The sequence below is a fragment of the Dendrobates tinctorius genome, unplaced genomic scaffold (genome assembly GCF_039654945.1).
Source record: "Dendrobates tinctorius isolate UK_male_01 unplaced genomic scaffold, ASM3965494v1 ptg000295l, whole genome shotgun sequence".
Classification (NCBI taxonomy): domain Eukaryota; kingdom Metazoa; phylum Chordata; class Amphibia; order Anura; family Dendrobatidae; genus Dendrobates; species Dendrobates tinctorius.
The window spans coordinates 385,192-404,653 of NW_027361962.1; the positions used below are offsets into that span (position 1 = coordinate 385,192).

The 19,462-nt window shown below is 43.5% G+C and overlaps 1 protein-coding gene across 6 annotated transcripts in view; it reads right to left on the minus strand.

Moving 5' to 3' along the window:
• LOC141073035 (uncharacterized) overlaps window positions 1–19,462 on the minus strand; it is a 208,916-nt gene that overhangs the window by 19,328 nt on the left and 170,126 nt on the right. For all 6 annotated transcript variants that reach the window (XM_073560340.1, XM_073560336.1, XM_073560339.1 and 3 more), the window contains one exon: window positions 5,090–5,198. In XM_073560340.1, coding sequence (XP_073416441.1) covers window positions 5,090–5,177 — 88 coding nt within the window. In that variant the 5' untranslated portion in view covers window positions 5,178–5,198. The remainder of the gene's footprint in view (window positions 1–5,089; window positions 5,199–19,462) is intronic.

A 19,462-nucleotide genomic window follows, 5' to 3' on the forward strand; every position in this document is an offset into this window, starting at 1 on the left:
CCTGTACGGGACCGATTCGTTTAATGGCTTCAGGTTTATAATGATTCGGTTCTTCTCTGATGGCTTCCTCACCAGGAAGGGACGTGCATAATGGCCGTGTCCTTCTACCGCTTTGGCACCCTCGCGTTCTACCGGAGCAGATCTTTGGTAAGGAGCCCTGAAGGAGTGGAGGCTGTAGGGAGGTTACCCCTAAGCATTACGGGGAAGGACTCTGGAACCCAATTTTTTTTTTTTTTTAGTCCATCTCATATGGTACGATGGACCCACTGATTTGTGGAGATGGACTGCCAGCGGGTAAAAAAATGAGTGAGAGATGACCCCTAACCGGGCGTCATTGCTTATCTGGGGTCTGTTGATGGTTAGGGACAAGGCTGTTCCTGCCCTTGTCTCCCTATACTCTTCCTGAGTATGTCAACAGGACCAGGGAATCTCAGCCAGTCTCATGCCGGTACTGGCCCAGCCTCAAGCTGCTTAGCGGCTGTGATCTGATGAGGGCATGCAAATTCAGCTTAGATTAGCTGTTGACAGAGGTTTGGTCACAGGAGGGACGAAAAATCCATCTCCTAGGATTTCTATGTTTCAGAAGAGATGCTTTTGTCCGAAGCTGTGTCCAGGATGTTATCCAGGACAGGCTTGAACCCATAGTGGCCCTGGAAGAGGATGGCGCACCATTTGGAGATAAGTCGCCTCCCTTAGGATTTTAACCAGGGCACTCCTCTAGAGGAGTTAGAAAGGATGGCTGCTTTTGCGGCTACCAGGACCTGGTGAGAGCAGTCATGCTCAGCCTAGAAGAGCCGGTGCATTAAAGAATTACCCGAGACCTGAGAATTACAGGCTGGTCTTCCTGGTCCCGGCCTGGTCCCAAGTTGTTAGCGACCGCCAGCGGAAGCATCGGCTAGGAACCTCGTTGCTTTCTGCAGTACGGGTAGGGCGTAGGGTATCTTTCCCCCTAAGGTGTCCTGAGTGTGCGTAATCACAGAGACAGGGCATGTGAAAGCCATATTTGTAGAGGTGTCCCAGGACTTCCTTGATAAGCTCTCAAATATATACCTGTATATATTTTTCCTCGATCCATTGGATCTTTGAGCTGGGAGGAGCCCTCATTTTTATATATGGAGGCCTCCTTTTATGGAGGATCAGATTCTGTACGTTCTCGTGTACAGGACACATCCTTTGGGCTTCAGCCCAACATCTCGTCCTGTACCGTGTATTTAACTTCTTCCTCCTCCACCCCTATGGTGCTCTTAACCATACTGATTAGCTCACCGACATTCCCAGAACCAAGTGATATTTCCTGTTCCCTGGTTTTAGGGGTTGGCGTGGAAGAGGAACCCTCAATCTCCCGAGCGTCCTCTGAATCCGAGGACTGAATTTCGTCTGAGTCCGATTCTATCAGAGCTTTCTTCCTCCTCCTAGAGGGAGGCGGTCTGGGAGAAGGGAGCCATGGAGGAGTGAACCTCCTGTATTATGAGGGATTTGATGCTATCCAGGAGAGGGCTGTTCAGCGCGAAGGACCTCTCTGTACAGGATGGGCAGAGTTTCCCCCGTATGTCGAGGGAGTCTGGCAGCACACATTTTACACTTGTGGCTGGATCTCATAGGGTCAGAGACCTTTTCTCCCCATATTAGAAAGAGAGAGGTATGCTACGCCATTTTAGTAAATAATGCTGGATAGCCAGGGCCGACGCCTGCTACTTACAGTAGGAGGGGGTATGCTGGGCTCTGCAGACGCAGAGAGAGAGAGGGCTTGTCACCGTGCATGCCATCTACAGTCAGTGTCAGACAGGTCTTACCTGGTGATCTCCTTACCCGGACCTTGAAAGATCGAGGGTCCAGTGTTGTTTGTGCACCTCCTCCTCCCTTTGGCCCAATGGGGGGAACCACATGAGGACGCCCCAGAATGTGACCGCCGGTCCCAGGAGTAACGCGCCCCCCTGGCGCGCACGTGCGCTCCACCGTGGAACACATAGGGACAGACCGGAAGTGACGTGCGCCCCTAAGTGACGCGCGCCCCAGTGGAAAGCCCAGTAACGCCCGAAGTGGAGGAATGCCACCCCCGGCCAGCATGAACCCCCGGGAATCGGCAGCACGGAGGAGGAGGAAGCCGGGGAGCTATCTGGAGGACCCCGGCGTGCACATTACCGCCTCGCTTTACCCCCAAAGGAGGCGCAGGAGAGGCGGGAGAGTCCCGAGTCCCACCATGCAGGCGGAGACAGGAGCAGCCATCAGAGGAGGAGAACAAGGCCCCCGACCTCGGCTGCCCGGCATCTGACAGGTATCCCAGCTGATACTGGGCGTGGGGTGCTCCCGATCGCCGGCCACGGCAGCACCATCGTAGACCTCTTCATGCCCCATAGGGGACAGGAAAACACTGGTGGTTGCAGGAAGGGGAGGGATATTTAACCTCTTCCTGTTCCTGTCCCCTATTAGGGCGGGGTAGACATCCTCCGATGTAGCTGTCGTGGAAGGTGACTAGAGAAAAGGGGTGTACACAATAAAAAACAAGTACAATAAACTTACAAGCCATGACTGGTACAGGAGGAGAGAGGACCCTGCCCGCGAGCGCTCACAACCTACAAGGGAATCCATTATATTCTCCTTGCAACCACTTTCTATCCGTCTTCTGGGAAAGTAGACGGTTGGAGCTGCCATCTCTCTCTGATCAGTGACTGTTACTGCTCCCTGGACTGCATCAAAGTGGCTACGGAGAAAAACTTCACTTTCTCCCAGTAGCCGCTCTTCCAGTAAAAAAGCCGAACATGATTTAAATACTATTTACCTGCAGATTACCACTCTATCCTTACAAAGGCAGATAATGGCCTGTAACAAGCACTGATGTGGGAGCATTTTCTTTTCTGTCTCCATAAAGAACAGATGAATGCCTGGTCGAACTTTCAACTCTACAGAGGATTCGAGAGAGACATCGGACAATAGACTCAGATATAAATAAATGTCTATACTAACATCACTAATTACATGTCTGTGGCCTGGACTGTTCTTGAATAATGAAAAATATTCCATATATTGCATACCTCGGTGTGTGCTGTGAAACTTTTGTCTATTGCTCAGTGACTACCTCAAGCAGATCACTAGCACCTCAGCTTCCATGTGACAGAGCCCAGGACACGCTCATCCTGTAGCACTCATCTCAGGGGAAATGCTCAGCAGTCAGTGCTATCAGGTGCAGTACATCTCACATGCTCCATGACAGCTACATGCACAGCGAAGAGGGGAGGAGCCGTATGGTTGTGCATTAGGAAGTTATGGCAATGGCACAAATATAAGGCTGGATAAGACCAGGTATTATTTTGCTTTCTCTTATAATCTACTCCTGACTGTACACACGTGGTCAAAATTGTTGGTACCCCTTTTTTAATGACAGAAAAACCCACAACGGTCACAGAAATAACTTGATTCTGACAAAAGTAACAATAAATAAAAAATCTACGAAAATGAACAAATGAAAGTCAGACATTGCTTTTCAACCATGCTTCCAATGAATTAAAAAAAAATAAAACTCATGAAATAGGCCTGGACAGAAATGATGGTACCCCTGAAAATAATGTGACAAAAGGGACATCTTAAATCACGGTTTGTCCACTAATTAGCATCACAGGTGTCTACACTCTTGGAATCAGTAAGTGGCCTGTATAGAGGCTACAGATACTCACTGTGCTGTTTGGTGACATGGTGTGTATCACACTCAACATGGACCAGAGGAAGCGAAGGAAAGAGTTGTCTCAGGAGATTAGAGAGAAAATTATAGACAAACATGTTACATGTAAAAGTTATAAGACCATCTCCAAACAGCTTGATGTTCCTGTGACTACAGTTACACATATTATTCAGAAATTTAAGCTCCATGGGACTGTAGCCAACCTCCCTAGACGTGGCCGCAGGAGGAGAATTGATGACAAATCAAAGACACGGATAATACAAATGGTAACAAAAAAAAGCCCAGAAAAACTTCTGAAGAGATTAACGGTGAACTTCAAGCTCAAGGAAAATCAGTGTCAGATTGCACCATCCGCTGTTGTATGAGCCAAAGTGGACTTTATGGGAGACGACCAAGAAGAACACCATTACTGAAAACAAAATCAAAAAAATCAGGACTGTTATTTGCCAAACTACATGTTGACAAGCCACAAAGCTTCTGGGTGAATATCCTAAGGACAGATGAGACAAAAATTGAACTTTTTGGCAAGCCACATCAGCTCTATGTTCACAGATCAGAAAATAAAGCATATCTTGAAGAACACTGTCCCTACTGTGAAACATGGAGGAGGCTCTGTTATGTTCACGTGCTACTTTGCTGCATCTGGCACAGGGTGTCTAGAATCTGTGCAGGGTACAATGAACTTTCAAGACTATGAAGGGATTCTAGAGAGAAATGTGCTGTCCAGTGTCAGAAAGCTTGGTCTCAGTCGCAGGTCATGGGTCTTGCAACAGGATAATAACCCAAAACACACAGCTAAAACCACCCAAAAATGGCTAAGAGGAAAACATTGGACTATTCTGAAGTGGCCTTCTATGAGCTCAGACCTAAAATCTATTGAGCATCTTTGGAAAGAGTTGAAACATGCCGTCTGGAAAAGGCAACCTTCAAACTTGAGACAACTGGAGCAGTTTGAGGAGTGGGCCAAAATACCCGTCGAGATGTGCAGAAGTCTCATTGACAGTTACAGGAATTGTCTGATTGCAGTGATTGCCTCAAAAGGTTGTGCAAAAAAATATTAAGTTAAGGGTACCATCATTTCTGTCCAGTCCTATTTCATGAGTTTTATTTATTTATTTTTTTTAAATTTTGTGGAAGCGTGGTTGAAAAGCAATGTCTGACTTTCATTTGATCATTTTCATAGATTTTTTATTTATAATTACTTTTGTCAGATTTAAGTTATTTCTGTCACCATTGTGGATTTTTCTGTCACTAAGCGAGGGGTACCAACAATTTTGACCACGTGTGTAACTATGAGGCAATTATCTTAAAAAGAGTATGTTTGAAGCTCTGCCCAGCTAATATCACTTAGGCCCAGTGAATGAGAATGTGACTCTTATTTATTTCGTGGTGACTCCTCATCAGGACGGTTACCTGTAAGATCTTCCTCTTTGCACCGCCACTCATCTCCCCACACATCACTTTCTCCTTTCTCCATTATGGTTTGTGGATTATTCATCATATTTTTGACTGGATTTCAAAACTGTGAAAATAATAAAATATAATAAAGTCACAGACAGAAAAAAAACTCATGTGGAATGTTCTAGATGGATGCTTTTACTACAAGCTTGTCAGCCGCTAACCGACATCACCCCTCCTATATCACCAGTGTCGCCCTCAGAGTCGGTATAGCGGTGCATAGTGATAGAAGCCGGGGTCGCTGGAGCAGGGTCCAGTGATTTCCTTCATTATTTTGTCTTCACATTTTCGATGCCCTGACATTTTTATTTTCCATCATTTTGTGAATTGTTTTGCTTGGAAATTTTGCATTTTTGGGGTACATATATTTTTAGTGGGATTGGATGCAATTTTGCAATTTTGTTTTTTTTATGGTGTTCACATGAGACATAAATGTAGCTTTTTTATATTTACTTGCAGCTCAATATGGTTTAAACCAGTTTTTCATAAATTCCAGTCCTCATGTTCCCCCACGAGTTATGTTTTCAGTATTTCCATAGTGTTGCACAGGTGAGAGAATTTCTGATGACTTGATGATACTTCCACTACTTGTGCAAAACTAAGGAAATCCTAAAAACATGACCCGTGGGAGCCGTGTGGACTGGAGTTTGGGAAACACTGGTATCAACTAAAGAGATAGGTAGATGAACATGTTCTATCTGCCCGTACTACTCTCTTATATGCATGGCCATTGTCATGACCGCACTCGCTGATGCTGGCATAATGTGTGTATGTGACGGGGGGTATCGAATACAAGACCACCTAGTCTGTCTAATATCATTACAACTCTATAGTGTAACTCCCACTCACAAATAACCACCCAAAGCTGCCACCACTAAGGCAGTTATCGTTAACTGATAAGTGATACAAATATAGTCCCAAATATAAGCAAATTTCACATGAAGCATATCATAAAGACCCTCACTTGAGAAGCATGACTAAGACCACCTCACAGTGGCTGATTGGTTAGCACTATTACAATGCAGCGCTGGGGTCCTGGGTTTAAATCCCACCAAGAACATCAGCAACAAGTCTGTACGTTCTCGCCGTGTTTGCGTGGGTTTCCACCAGGTTCTCTGGCTTCATGTTACATTCCGAAGTAGTCGATAGAAAGGCTGCCTTGTCACGTACTGACAATCGGGCACTCTGTAGTGAGGGTGGTATGTATATCACCAGTCCCAGGTTCTTAAAACTGGAAAAATTTGTGGATATCACCCGTGCTGCTGTACAAATCACGGTCCACACGATTAGAAGGTAGAATTGATGGTTTATTCACTCAACACGTTTCAAAGTCAATAGGACTTCTTCAGATGCTATAGCATTGAGTTCGAAAACGCATTGAGTGAATAAACCATTAATTCTACCTTCTAATCGTGTGGACCGTGATTTGTACAGCAGCGAGAGTGATATCCAGAAATGTTTCCAGTTTTAACACTATAACTTGGTCACTGGCTTGACCAGTGGATCTGCAGCAGCTGTCAACTTTGATGAGTTTCCATGCTAATACAAAGATACATCAGGTGAGTGCAATCTGATTGTATACCCTGTCATCTCCATCGGATAAGACCCTATTTGCGCTTTTCTCTGCTACGGTATTCCTTATTGCAGTCTTAAGCTGGGAATACACATAAAACTACGATCCGTCATTGCCAGGGTTCCCAACTAACACCAGGAAGCTACGCTGCCACCAGTTCCTCATTTGTTACAAGCAAGGTCCATTACCAAAGGCTATATCGGGTCAGAAGACCAAACAAAGGTAGCGGGAATTTGAACAGAGTACGTGTCGTTCGATCATAGAGCAAAAAGAACGAAACTACCAAATTGATAAATTTACTCCAGAAAATATCGGCAGTGTTTACTAAAATACAAAAGATATTACAAAAAGAGACAAACTACAATATGTACAACACTAAGAACATAAAAAGGGATTAAAATATGAAACTTAATCTCTCTCAGTCACAGGTATGACGTGTCGATAAAGGGGAAGAGAGAATCCCACAGAAAAGATTCAATCCAAAGCATGTTGTCTAGCTGTCTCTCCAGCATCTGAACACCTCCCAAAATGTGCGTTTAAGTTTTATGCTTTGCCCACAAACCTGGAGACTCCTCCCTTGCTGACCTCACTGGTGGGCTGTGTTCAAGGACGTACAGTCCTTTTGGATAATTATCAAAACCTCCTGTTTTCCATATATTGGGCTGGGAGGCTCAATTTTCCCCTGCGAATTTACCATTCTTTTGAGACCAAACACGCCATGTCCGCGTGCTACAGGGGAGCAGAAACTCATTTCCCAGATTTCTGATGGCCCTAAAGGCCGCAAAACATTGCCATGCATAGCTCTACGTGCTCAGCTCCTGGGAATTCAATTTTCACGTTTCTAGGATTACTGGAAGTTATTAAATTTGACTTTGATTATTTTGGGATAACAAAGGAATTCTTGGCGGGAAAAACACTCAGTCCTTGCTAAAGCTGGCAGATCATGATCTCACATTACACAAAGACCAGTTACCTGAAGGAAGGGGGCGAGAGATATCCCAAGATGATTATAAGATAATGTTAAGCCCCCGTCACACACAGCGATCTCGCTAGCGAGATCGCTGCTGAGTCACAAGTTTTGTGACGCAACAGCGATCTCACCAGCGAGATCGCTGACACCAGCAACCGGCCCCCCTGCCCGGTATCGCTGATCATCCTGGAATGGCCAGTCTCACATTGGAAGCGGTAGTGGATGGTGAGATGAGGAGCCTGAAAGTCAAATGTTCAAAACATTGTTACCCTTTTGCTCATCACTTATATAAAAGGGTGACTGGAATCAAACACAGCAGAGAAAAGCACCCAAAGAAAAATTTAATTTAAGCTATCTGCTCGGCCAACCTTATACGTGTTTAACACAACATGCTTCATCAGGGGTTAGTATATACAATGAATGCATGTCCTTTTATACTGTTAAACCAATAGGATTACAACTTATATCATAAAATTGCTCCATAAAAAGGGTCCAAGATGGTGCTGGATGCCAGGAGGTGGGTCTACTGGTGGTCACATCTGTACATCAGGTCAGCAGTCATGTGGTCACCAGCTGAATGGCTAGTGAGAGGAAGGGACGTGAATGAGGAGTCCGGTCACATGTGAAGTCATGTGATCACGGGATGCAGGGTAATGCTGATGAGACTGCATAAATTATGAGGGAGAAGGCACGGACCAGCACAGTGACACCATAGTGTCATGTGACAGACCAAGCACATCACACCGGTATATTAAAAATGGATTACAAATAATACCAGCAGAGTGCATTATATTAGTAAAATTATGAAGGGAAAGGGTGAGAGATACTTAAGATGATTTTCTATAAAATGTTAGTCTCACATTGGAAGCGGTAGTGGATGGTGAGATATGGAGCCTGAAAGTCAAATGATCAAAATATTGTTACCCTTTTGCTCATTACTTATAAAAAAGGGTGACAGGAATCAAACACAGCAAAGAACCCAAAATAAAATTTAATTTAAGCTATCTGCTCGGCCAACCTGACACTTTTCACACAACATGCTTCATCAGAGGTTGGTATATACATTGAACGCATGTCCTTTTATACATAGTTAAACCAAAAGGATTACAACTTATATCATAAAATTGCTTCATAAAAAAGGGTCCAAGATGGTGCTGGATGCCAGGAGGTGGGTCTACTGGTTTTCACATGTGTACATCTGATCAGCAGTCATGTGGTCACTGTCAGGTTCCTGACAGCGCCGGCGTACAGCCTCCACTAAGCAGGGACTCACCCGCACCATAGGGACCCCTGGGGACAAGAACAGCTGGAAAATAAAGATGCACGGGACCTGAATGTAGAAATTTAGTAAGCTGGCACAGGACCTACGGTCATGTGACTGCAAGGGGGCGGGGCTTATCGTCCTGCTAACAGAGAAGGTAGCAAAGTCAGAGTCGGGCAAAGCAGAGATCATGCACAGTGCAGGCAAGCGAGGTACAGGAGGGATAAACAGACGGAAGGTCAGACAAAGTCAAAGGTCATACACAAAATATCAATACAGTACCAGGGATGAGACAGAATGGATAGTCAGGGCCAAGCAGAGATCAAAACCAAACAGACGCAGAAGGGACCAGGCAGAATCCAAAGCGATATCCAGAGAACAGACCGAGTCATACACAGAGAATCAAGCAACCAGAACACAGCACAAACACACTCAGGGGTCACCACACTATGCCAAGGGCGAAAGTATAACTGACAGGGATGGGAGCGTCCTGAGGCTATAAGAAGCCTCCCCAGAACCAGGGAGAGGCCACAATCATAGCCCCAGGTGTGCAGGTAAGCCTGCATCGGGATCACAACCTTTAACCCCAGAAATACCAGCCATCAGCACTGGTTCCAGACATTAACCCCACGTGTGCGAGTCAAACCCGCACTGAGATCATGACAGTCACCAGCTGAATGGCTAATGAGAAGGGGCGTGAATGAGGAGTCCGGTCACATGTGATCACGGGATGCAGGGTAATGCTGATGACACTGCATAAATTATCGGAGAGAAGGCACGGACCAGCACAGTGACACCCAGCCAGAGCGTCATGTGACAGACCAAGCGCATCACACCGTTATATTAAAAATGGACTACAAATAATACCAGCAGAGTAAGTTATATTAGTAAAATAGTGAAGCAAAGTGCAAGACAGACAAACAATGATAAACCCACAAAGGGTGATGAAAAGGAGTGGAAAAAATACTTGAATGGATGAAAGAAAGGAAATGTGAACAAAAGCATAGTAAGGAAAAATAAATAAGAATGAATATAAATATAAAAATAATAAAGAAAAATAAAATCTGAATAAAGAAAATAATAAAGAGAAAAAAGAAAAGGGGTATTAAAAAACTTCATAGACAAACAGGTAAAAAGAATATGAGCAGGAACAAATAGAGGGATATATACTGAAATGATAAAAAAATAAAACAAACAAGAACTATACATGTGCATGACAAAAGTGCAAAATAGTACAGAAAATACATATACAGCTCTTATGTATTCCCGCATAAAAGGTGTGAATACATAAGCAATATACAGTGGGTACTGAAAATATTCAGACCCCTTTAAATTTTTCATTCTTTGTTTCATTGCAGCCAGTTGGTATGTTCAAAAAAGTTCATTTTTTCCCATTAATGTACACTCTGCACCCCATCTTGACTGAAAAAAAAAAATGCAGAAATTTTTGCAGATTAGAAAAGAAAAACTAAAATCTCACATGGTCATAAGTATTCAGACCCTTTGCTCAGTATTGAGAAGCACCTTTTGAGCTAGTACAGTCAAGAGTCTTCTTGGGAATGGTGCAACAAGTTTTTCACACTTGGATTTGGGGATCCTCTGCCATTCTGTTAGGTTGGTCTCAAGTGGACCATAAAGGATATTGAGTAAATCAAGTTTATTGAAGTATTTGCATGTTACATGCCAATCAATATTAACATGAAAAGACATATCATATCCATTATCATGAAACAAAAAGTATGTAACATTTATAACAACTTTGCCTATAGGAAATCATACATATAATCAATGTTAATTTAGAACTTGAAACGCTTGTTCATGTAGGCAATTAACATCATTATGTAACTTTATCCATAAATTGAATTCATTTTTGATGAGATGATACCTAGAGTAAGGTTCTAGGTGCAAAAAGAAATAGAGAATAGAAAAGTGAGAGAAGGAATAGAAAGGGAAAAAAGGATAGGGTTTTAGAGAGTAGGGGTAGAGAATGTAAACTCACCCTTTAGGCAAACCCATGGTTCCTAACATCTATAAGGGAGCACGAGTTCCAATCCATTAGTTCAATATCAGCCAAACAGTTCACTTATGAATTGTTTCTGTCCTATGAACACCTTTTTAAAGCAAACATCTAGGATAGGAACCCAACAACCAAGAATCCAATTCCGGTGTCTCTCTAAATGGAACCCAGGGGGCCCATGTGTCACAGACCTTTACAATGTTTCCGTTCGTCTTTCCTACTACTTGATCCATTCTATATATGTCATTAAGTTCCGTCACCAATTCAGAACGCGAGGGAACTTTTTCCTGCTTCCAAAATCTAGGAATCACGTTTCTAGTAGCAGTGAGAACATGCCTAGGGAGACCCCTCTTAAACCTAGAGATCAAAATGTTACTCAAGGACAGCAAAGCCACCTACATTGTGGGTTTAATCTTGGTTATAGATAATCTGTTATAGAGATCAAAAGACACTAACCACAATTTCTGTATGAATGGGCAATACCACCAAATATGTACAAATGTGCCCCTTTCTTTTAGGCATCTCCAACACGTATCCGGAGATGTTGGATATATAGTGTGGATTTCGGATGGGCATCTATACCATCTCGAGAAAATCTTATAGCTCCTCTCCTGTGATGTCGAGCAAAGTGATGACCTAAATGTGCATAAGAGGATCTTTGTTCCATCTTCAGCTGATAAAGATCTTCCCAAATCAATCTCCCATTTTGAAAAAATTGTTGGGAAGTCTTGTAAAGGGGTCTGTCCCTCCTGGAAGAGTTTTTATAAAAGAGAGATAGTGTGATCTATAAGGTTTATTGATAAGCAAAGGGTCTCAAATGGAAATAATATTCTGTATGGATTGGCTTGCTTGGCTATATTTAGTAATGAAGCTTTTTATTTGCTCATAAAAGAACCGAGTGCCTGCTGGTGCTTCCTCGTCTTGGAAAATGTCCTGGAGAGGCCTCATCCCCATCCTCGTAACATAGTCATGAACTATATTGCATGAATCTCTATATTTAGGTAAACCTCTTTATTTAGCGCTGCAAGAAAGGATGGGTTATTCGTATATAGCAGTTAAAGGACCAGGAGACGATGAGTTCTCCAAGTTTTGACCCCCCCCTTTTAATAAGTGATATCATGTTTCTGGTAAGATAGGGTAAAAGTGTGCCTCTCTCCCCTCGGGGACCAAATAACTATTTGGGAGTCCCATCCGTTAAGATCATTTTCCAAAGTAACCCATTTTTTATTTTTATTGTGAAACCGATCAAGAATGCAGATGCCAATTGCTGCTTGACTATATAGAGCAAAATCCGACAAACCTATCCCCCTTTGCTTCGACCGACTTAACAAGAAGTATGAAATACACGCTCGATTTTGTGACCAGATGAAACAAATTATCTCTTTTTTAAAGACGTGAGGAGGCAGGTAAATACAAGGGGACTGTTTGAAAGTAATATAAGACAGGTCAACAAATTTATTTTAAGAACATTCACCCTTCCAAACCAAGAAAGACGTAATTTGTGCCACCCTTCTAAGTCCAACTCCGCTTTATGCAGAGCTATCTAAAAGTTTGCTTCGTAGAGATGTGATACCTTGGCGGTAATTTTTATTCCCAAATAAATAAGAGTCTGAACATCATTTAGGCTATGTGCACACGTAGCGTTTTAACAAAGAGGGAAGATTGGAGGGCACCGCTGAATGAAATCAAATATGGGGGGTTCACCAAAAGCAAGTCAAAAATTGAAACATGAAACTGGAAGGAAAGCGGCTTGCTTATACAATGGGAACACCACAGATATAAATGATATGCACACAATTTTATTGAAAAAATCAACACAGACAAGGAAAAGCACAAATTCCATAAAAACATTTAAAAACATGTGCAAACAGAATCATAAACCATGTCATGTCATAGATCTTTTTTGGATCTACTTCATTCCAATTATGCTATACTAGACATTTCATGTGGTTGTTTGTCTATTTCTGTGGGATTTTTTGATGTGGGTGGGTTATCATGTCAGTACTACATGACATGGTTTATGATTCTGTTTGCACATGTTTTTAAATGTTTTTATGGAATTTGTGCTTTTCCTTGTCTGTGTTGATTTTTTCAATAAAATTGTGTGCATATCATTTATATCTGTGGTGTTCCCATTGTATAAGCAAGCCGCTTTCCTTCCAGTTTCACGTAGCGTTTTAAAACGCTTACTAAAAACCGGACTCCTTCCCAGAAATCGCGCGGTTTTTTCCGCGCGATTTCACCGCGATTTTGCCGCGATTTTCACGTGCGATATTCAAGCACTTTCCAAGCGATTTGAAGCATCGCTTGGAAAGTGATTGACAGGTTGGTCACACTCGTCAAACATAGTGTTTGACAAGTGTGACCAGGTTTTTACTATTGAGGCCGCCTATGCAGCCTCAATAGTAAAAGATAGGATGTTAAAATGCTAAAAAAAATAAAAAAATCGGTGTATATTTACCTTCCGGCGTCCCGCGCTGCATTCCCGGGCCTCAGCGATCCCAGTAATGCCTTGCGAGACCTGTGATGAGGTAGTCTCGCGTTGCTATAGCGATCTCGCGAGACCGCTAGAGTCACGCGAGACTACGTCATCACTGGACCATGCCGCAAGGCATTACTGGGAACGCTTAGGCCGGGAATGCATCGCGGGACGCCGGAAGGTAAATATACCCCGATTTTTTATTCTTTTTTTACAGGGGTATGGTACCCAGGGCCTGGAGGACAGTCTCCTCTCCTCCACACCGTGGGTACCAACCGCACATGAGACGCTTAACTTCCCGCATGGTGGGCATAGCCACATGCGGGAAGTAAGCGATTCTCATGAATTCCTATGGGTGCGGAATCGCGGCAATTCTTTGCGATTCCGCACAAAGAATGAGCATGCTGCGATTTTTTCCGCGATGCGATTCCGCCGCGGAAAAATACGCAGCATTAGCACAGCATGTGCGGAATGCCATAGGAATGCATGGGGGGCGTTCTGTACACGATTTTTAAGCGTTTTCACGCCGAAAATCGTGGCAAAAACGCTTAAAAATCGCTACGTGTGCACACAGCCTTAAAGGGAAATGACGTTGTTAACCTATCTCACTTGGTTGTAGTGAAATATTTAGAATCTCAGATTTGTGAGTATTGATTTTAAAATTGCTCAGACGACCAAATCTATGTAATTCTGAGATAATATTTGGAAGACTTAAGGGTATGTGCACACGTCGCGGATTCTGCTGCGGATCCGCAGCAGACTCTCCTGCGTTGTACAGTACCGTTCTATCCTATGTAAAAACGCTGCTCATTTCCGCAGCGTGTCAATTCTTTGTGCGGATTCCGCAGCGTTTTACACCTGCTCCATTATAGGAATCCATCACATAACTCAAAATCATTAAACCCCCATTGAACAATCTCCCCCGTTTTCCAGTTAATAACTGGGTTATGGCGTTGTAATCAGGGCATGCCCAACACCAACCCTGCAGGTAGATTGTCCAGCACAAAACAATTTATGTTTTCCACATGAGTAGCGCCCACTCTGAGCGAAAACACGTCAAACATACAGAGAATTCCCTCCTTAGTGAGGGGAGAGGAGTCAATGGCCATCACCTTGATCGGAACCTTGAGCCTAACTGTCCATATCTTGCAGTGTGTGACCAATTGGGAGTCAATGAGGTTAATAGATGATCCGCAGTCCACGAAGGCTGTAGAGGAAAAAGAACTACCATCCACAAACAGTTCCACAGGCAGTACTACTTTAGAAGACAAGGAAAATGGTACCTGAGGGTCTGAGCAGTCTCCCCGTTGACTACCCAGACCTAGTCGTTTCCCGCCAACCGGGTTTGAAGACGGGCAATCCCTTTTCCAATGTCCCGTTTTACCACAGTAAAAGCATAACTGCTTGTCCTTCCGGCGTTTCCTCTCCGTATCCTTCAGGGAGAGGGCGCCTACATCCATGGGCTCAGGGGCAGTCTCTTTTCCACTGGGGAATAATGGAGTTTCCACCTGCATCACCCCTCTGGCCCGCAGCCTGCGGTCCATCCGGATGGCCTGGGTCATGGCGTCCTCGAGAGAGTTAGGTGGGGGATGTAACGCCTAGGCATCCTGCAGCCGCTCGGACAAGCCTCTGCGACAGAGTCCTCGGAGTGCGGCGTCGCTCCAAGAGACCTCTGTGGCCCAGCGGCGGAATTCAGAACAAAACCACTCAGCTGAGTGTTTCCCCTGACAGACACTCATCACCATGTCCTCTGCCAATCGCACTCGGTCAGGTTCATCATAAATGTGCCCGTGGGCCTCAAAGAATGCGTTCACTGACATACGTTCAGGAGCAGAGGAAGACAGAGAGAAAGTCCATGCTTGCGGAGCCCCCCGAAGTAGGGAAATAATGACCCCCACCCTCTGGAACTCATCCCCGGAGGAGCGGGGCCTTAGAGAAAAAAAAAGCTTGCATCCTTCTCTGAAAGACCTGAACTCCTTTTTATCCCGAGAAAAGGTCTGGCAATTTGACCGGAGATAAGGGGGACGCCAATGACACATCCCTACCCCCAGAACTAGAAGCCCCTGCATCGACAGCCCCCTGCACAGTAACCACCAACTGTTGCTGGGTCTGGGCCATCGTGCGTTGTTCCACATTGAGCTTATGGAACATTTGGGTCAGGTGCTTGACCTGATCAGCCAAGGTTTGTATGGGATCCATGAGGATAACACACACTTTTTTTTCTCTTCAGAGGAAAAAAAAACTGAAACGGTCAGTTATAATGTCAGGGTCCTGACAGCGCCGGCATGCAGCCTCTGCTAAGCAGGGACTCAGCCGCACCGCAGGGACCCCCGGGGACAAGAATAGCCGGGAAATGCAGATGCACGGGACCTGAACTTAGAAGTCTAGAAAGCAGGCACAGGACCTTCGGTCATGTGAACGGTCATGTGACTGCAAGGGGGCGGGGCTTAGTATCGGCTTTCAGAGAAGCCAGAGAACTCAGATTCAGGCAAAGCAGAAGTCATGTACAGTACAGACCAGCGAGGTACAGGAGGGATAAACAGACGGGAGGTCAGACAAAGCCAAAGGTCATACACAGGATCACAGTACAGTAACAGGGATGAGACAGAGCGGATAATCAGGGCCAAGCAGAGATCAAAACCAAACAGACATAGGAGGTACCAGGCAGAATCCAAAGCGATATCCAGAGAACAGACCGAGTCATACACAGAGAATCAAGTAACCAGAACACAGCACAAACACACTCAGGGGTCACCACACAATGCCAAGGGCGAAAGTATAACTGACGGGGGATGGGAGCTTCCTGCGGCTATAAGGAGCCTCCCCAGAACTAATGAGAGGCCACCATAATAGGTCCCAGGTGTGCAGGTAAGAGTCTGCACTGAGATCAGAACATTAACCCCAGAAGTGCCGGTCACCCAGCACTGGTATCATGACAATCCCTGGCTTCTTGTCCCGGCACAAATCCCACTTGATTTATCAGACCTGGTAATAAGGGCCATAATGTTTTTGCTATCATTTTTGCATATATATATTTTTTTTGGGTCCCTACACTTACTAACTGGGAGTAAGCCTCACAAATCTCTTATAATCTGTAATATTTGTATTATTACTGCACTATTATATTTAGAAGTTGTTTTTTCTATTTAAATATATTTATTAAAGTTTTTATAAAACTGGGAGGTGGATAGGGAGGGGGAACAAGAAAACGGGAGGGGAAAAGGGTAAATGTACATAGGAAGGGCAAGAGTCATAAAAAATAGAGAACCCTTGTAACAAAGCATACATTAATAAGTATACAAAATACTAATGTCAATAAGAGGCACAATAATTCTGAACCTTTATGGAGATTCAAGAAGGCGGTCTAGTCCAATCACTTAAGGAGGTGCATGAGAGAAATTTAATCTCGTCTAAATTTACTGTTTCAGACCTTCCGCTTATTAGTATAGGCGAGAATATTATTGTTGCTAAATGCAAACCTCCATTCGATAGCATTATGTTGGTAGATTTTGTCTAGGACATCTGAAAATTTAGGAGGGTCAGGCTTCTTCCAAAAGTAAGTCGTTATTTTTAACTACCAAAAGGATGTGAATAACTACCTGTCTCACCGACGGATGTAATTGATCCAAGTCCAAATAAAGCAATGCTTTTTGGGGAGTCAGGGTAAAATTGTCTGTAAAGGAGTCAATATGACGAGAAACCTGGAGCCACAGACGTTTAGTTTAGGGCAACACCAAAAGATGTGGTAAAGATTCCCCTGTTGTCCGCATCCTCTCCAACAATGGGGGGAGTGGGCATGGTTAATGTGGGAGAGTCTGATAGGCGTGAAATACCACCTGGTAAGTAGTTTGAAATAAGACTCGTGAAGAGTCATTGATATGGTAAGTTTATATGTATTTTTTATGGCGATGTTCCATTGCTCAACCGGAACAGTCCCAAGGTCGGTCTCCCATCTCCTTAAATATATGTGCTTGCAAGAGTGTTACTCTCTGTTGAAAGAGTATATATTCCTTAAGCTCCAGGTGTTTTTATTATTTAGGCTGCACAGCAGTGAAGTCACGATTTCATAATTAAATTCTTTGCCTAATAGGATTTTTTGTACCTTTTCAGCATTAAGAAAGGGATAAATTCAGAGGAAGGGACATTATATTTGGCTTTTAATTCGCTGAATGAGAAAATTAGACCCATTGTGTATGTTTTTTATTTTTTAATACCAAAATTACTCCAGACTTCTGAGAGAAGTCAAATATTAAAGCCACTACACAAAGCGGAAACTTCAAGGCTTGTTCAACTTTGTTACATTTTTTATATGGTTTGATCAGTGATCTCCATGCAGAAATGATGGGACTGAAAAGAGGATGGGAAGATACCTTTCGAGGCTCTTGAAACAAGTAGAAAAGCAACTATTTTAGAGAGCCAAATTTACTTATGTCTCTCTCCAGGTAAAACAAAGCTGGAAATTTTTGTTTATTGTTGAGCCAATACCATCTCTGCTAATTAAGGCCATATAGTATGCATGCAGGTTAGGCATGCTTGTACCTCCTCTGCTCTTATGTTTATATAGAATTTCTGCCGACACCCTAGGCCTCCTGTCATTCCACACAAATTATTTTAGCAGGTTTTGCAAATTTTGTATGGATTGAAATGGGAGAGTGATCGGCAGCGTCCGAAAAAAAATAAAGTATTTTGGGCAGAATGATGGATTTCACAACCATTACTCTACCAAACATAGAGTTCAATTTGCCTGAAAAAGGAAATATCCTGAGACAGTTGCAAGGATCCCACTTAGATTTGCTTTGACAGCTGCTTGGATAGAACTAGCTAAAGTGATTCCAAGATAAACTAACCCTTTATCTTCCCAGGCAAACTCAGTACCTCTCTTTAGCTCCTAGATTTCCATTTTAGTCATGTTGAGGGTCAAGAATTTTGACTGTGAGAGTAAATCTTGAAATAAGAGGCCCTTGAAAACACTTCCAAGTCTGCAGCAAGTGCTCTGATGGAATTCAAGGGGTCCAGTAGGGTCAAAAAGAGGTCGTCGGCAAATAGTACAATTTTAAAATGACGGGAGGGGAAATCAAATCCTGCAATATTCTTATTGGATCTGATCTTTTCAACCAGTAGCTCTATCACTAATACAAAGAGCAAGGGTGACAAAGGGCACCCCTGTCTTGTTCCGTTCGAAATGGGGAATGGGTTTGAGAGGCAATTATTACCATAAATTCTGGCGGTGGGGCAGAATATAACACAAAGACTGATGACAAGAATCCTTGGCTAAAACCAAATTTAGTTAAAGTTGCTTCCAGGGAAGACCAATTCAGTCTGTAAAAGGCCTTTTCTGCATCCAACACCAGAAAGATCTAGTATTGGATAGATTTGCCCTGGTAAATAAATTCAAAACTCTCCTCATTCCATCCACCACCTGACGTCCCTCTACAAAGCCAATCTGGTCACCAGAGAGCAATCGAGGGAGTATATTTTTTAACCGTTCGGCAAGTAATTTAGAATAAATTTTAATGTCATTGTTTATGAGTGATATTGGCCTGTAATTTTGTATCCTCTCCAGGTTAATTTATTGATAATGGACAATAATTCCCCTTCCAAGAAGGGGCTGTCAATTTGCTCCAAGTCTGATTGAGTCAACCTGGGAAGGTTGATGTCTGCTAGGAAATTAACAGATTAGTGGTTTACAAGGGCCCCAGGATTGTCTTTAATATTATACAAATGCTGGTAAAATTCTGCGAATGAGTTGGTAATATCTTTTGGGTGTGTTTTGGGTTCACCCGAGAGGGAGACTATCTTGTTTATCCTTCTGTTACCTCTCACGTTTCAGTTTCTCCATCATGTATCTGGTGGGTTTGTTCAATGTGTAAGTCTTACATTTTGAGGCCTTGATTACTGTATTGTATTCTTGGCTAATTTCGAGTCTTAGGCTTTGCCTAAGTTTTGATTTCCCCTTGAAGGGCAGGGGAAGGAAGTGTCATATTGTTTTGTCGTTCCTCTCTCATTGATCTGTTTTTGTAATGTGGCA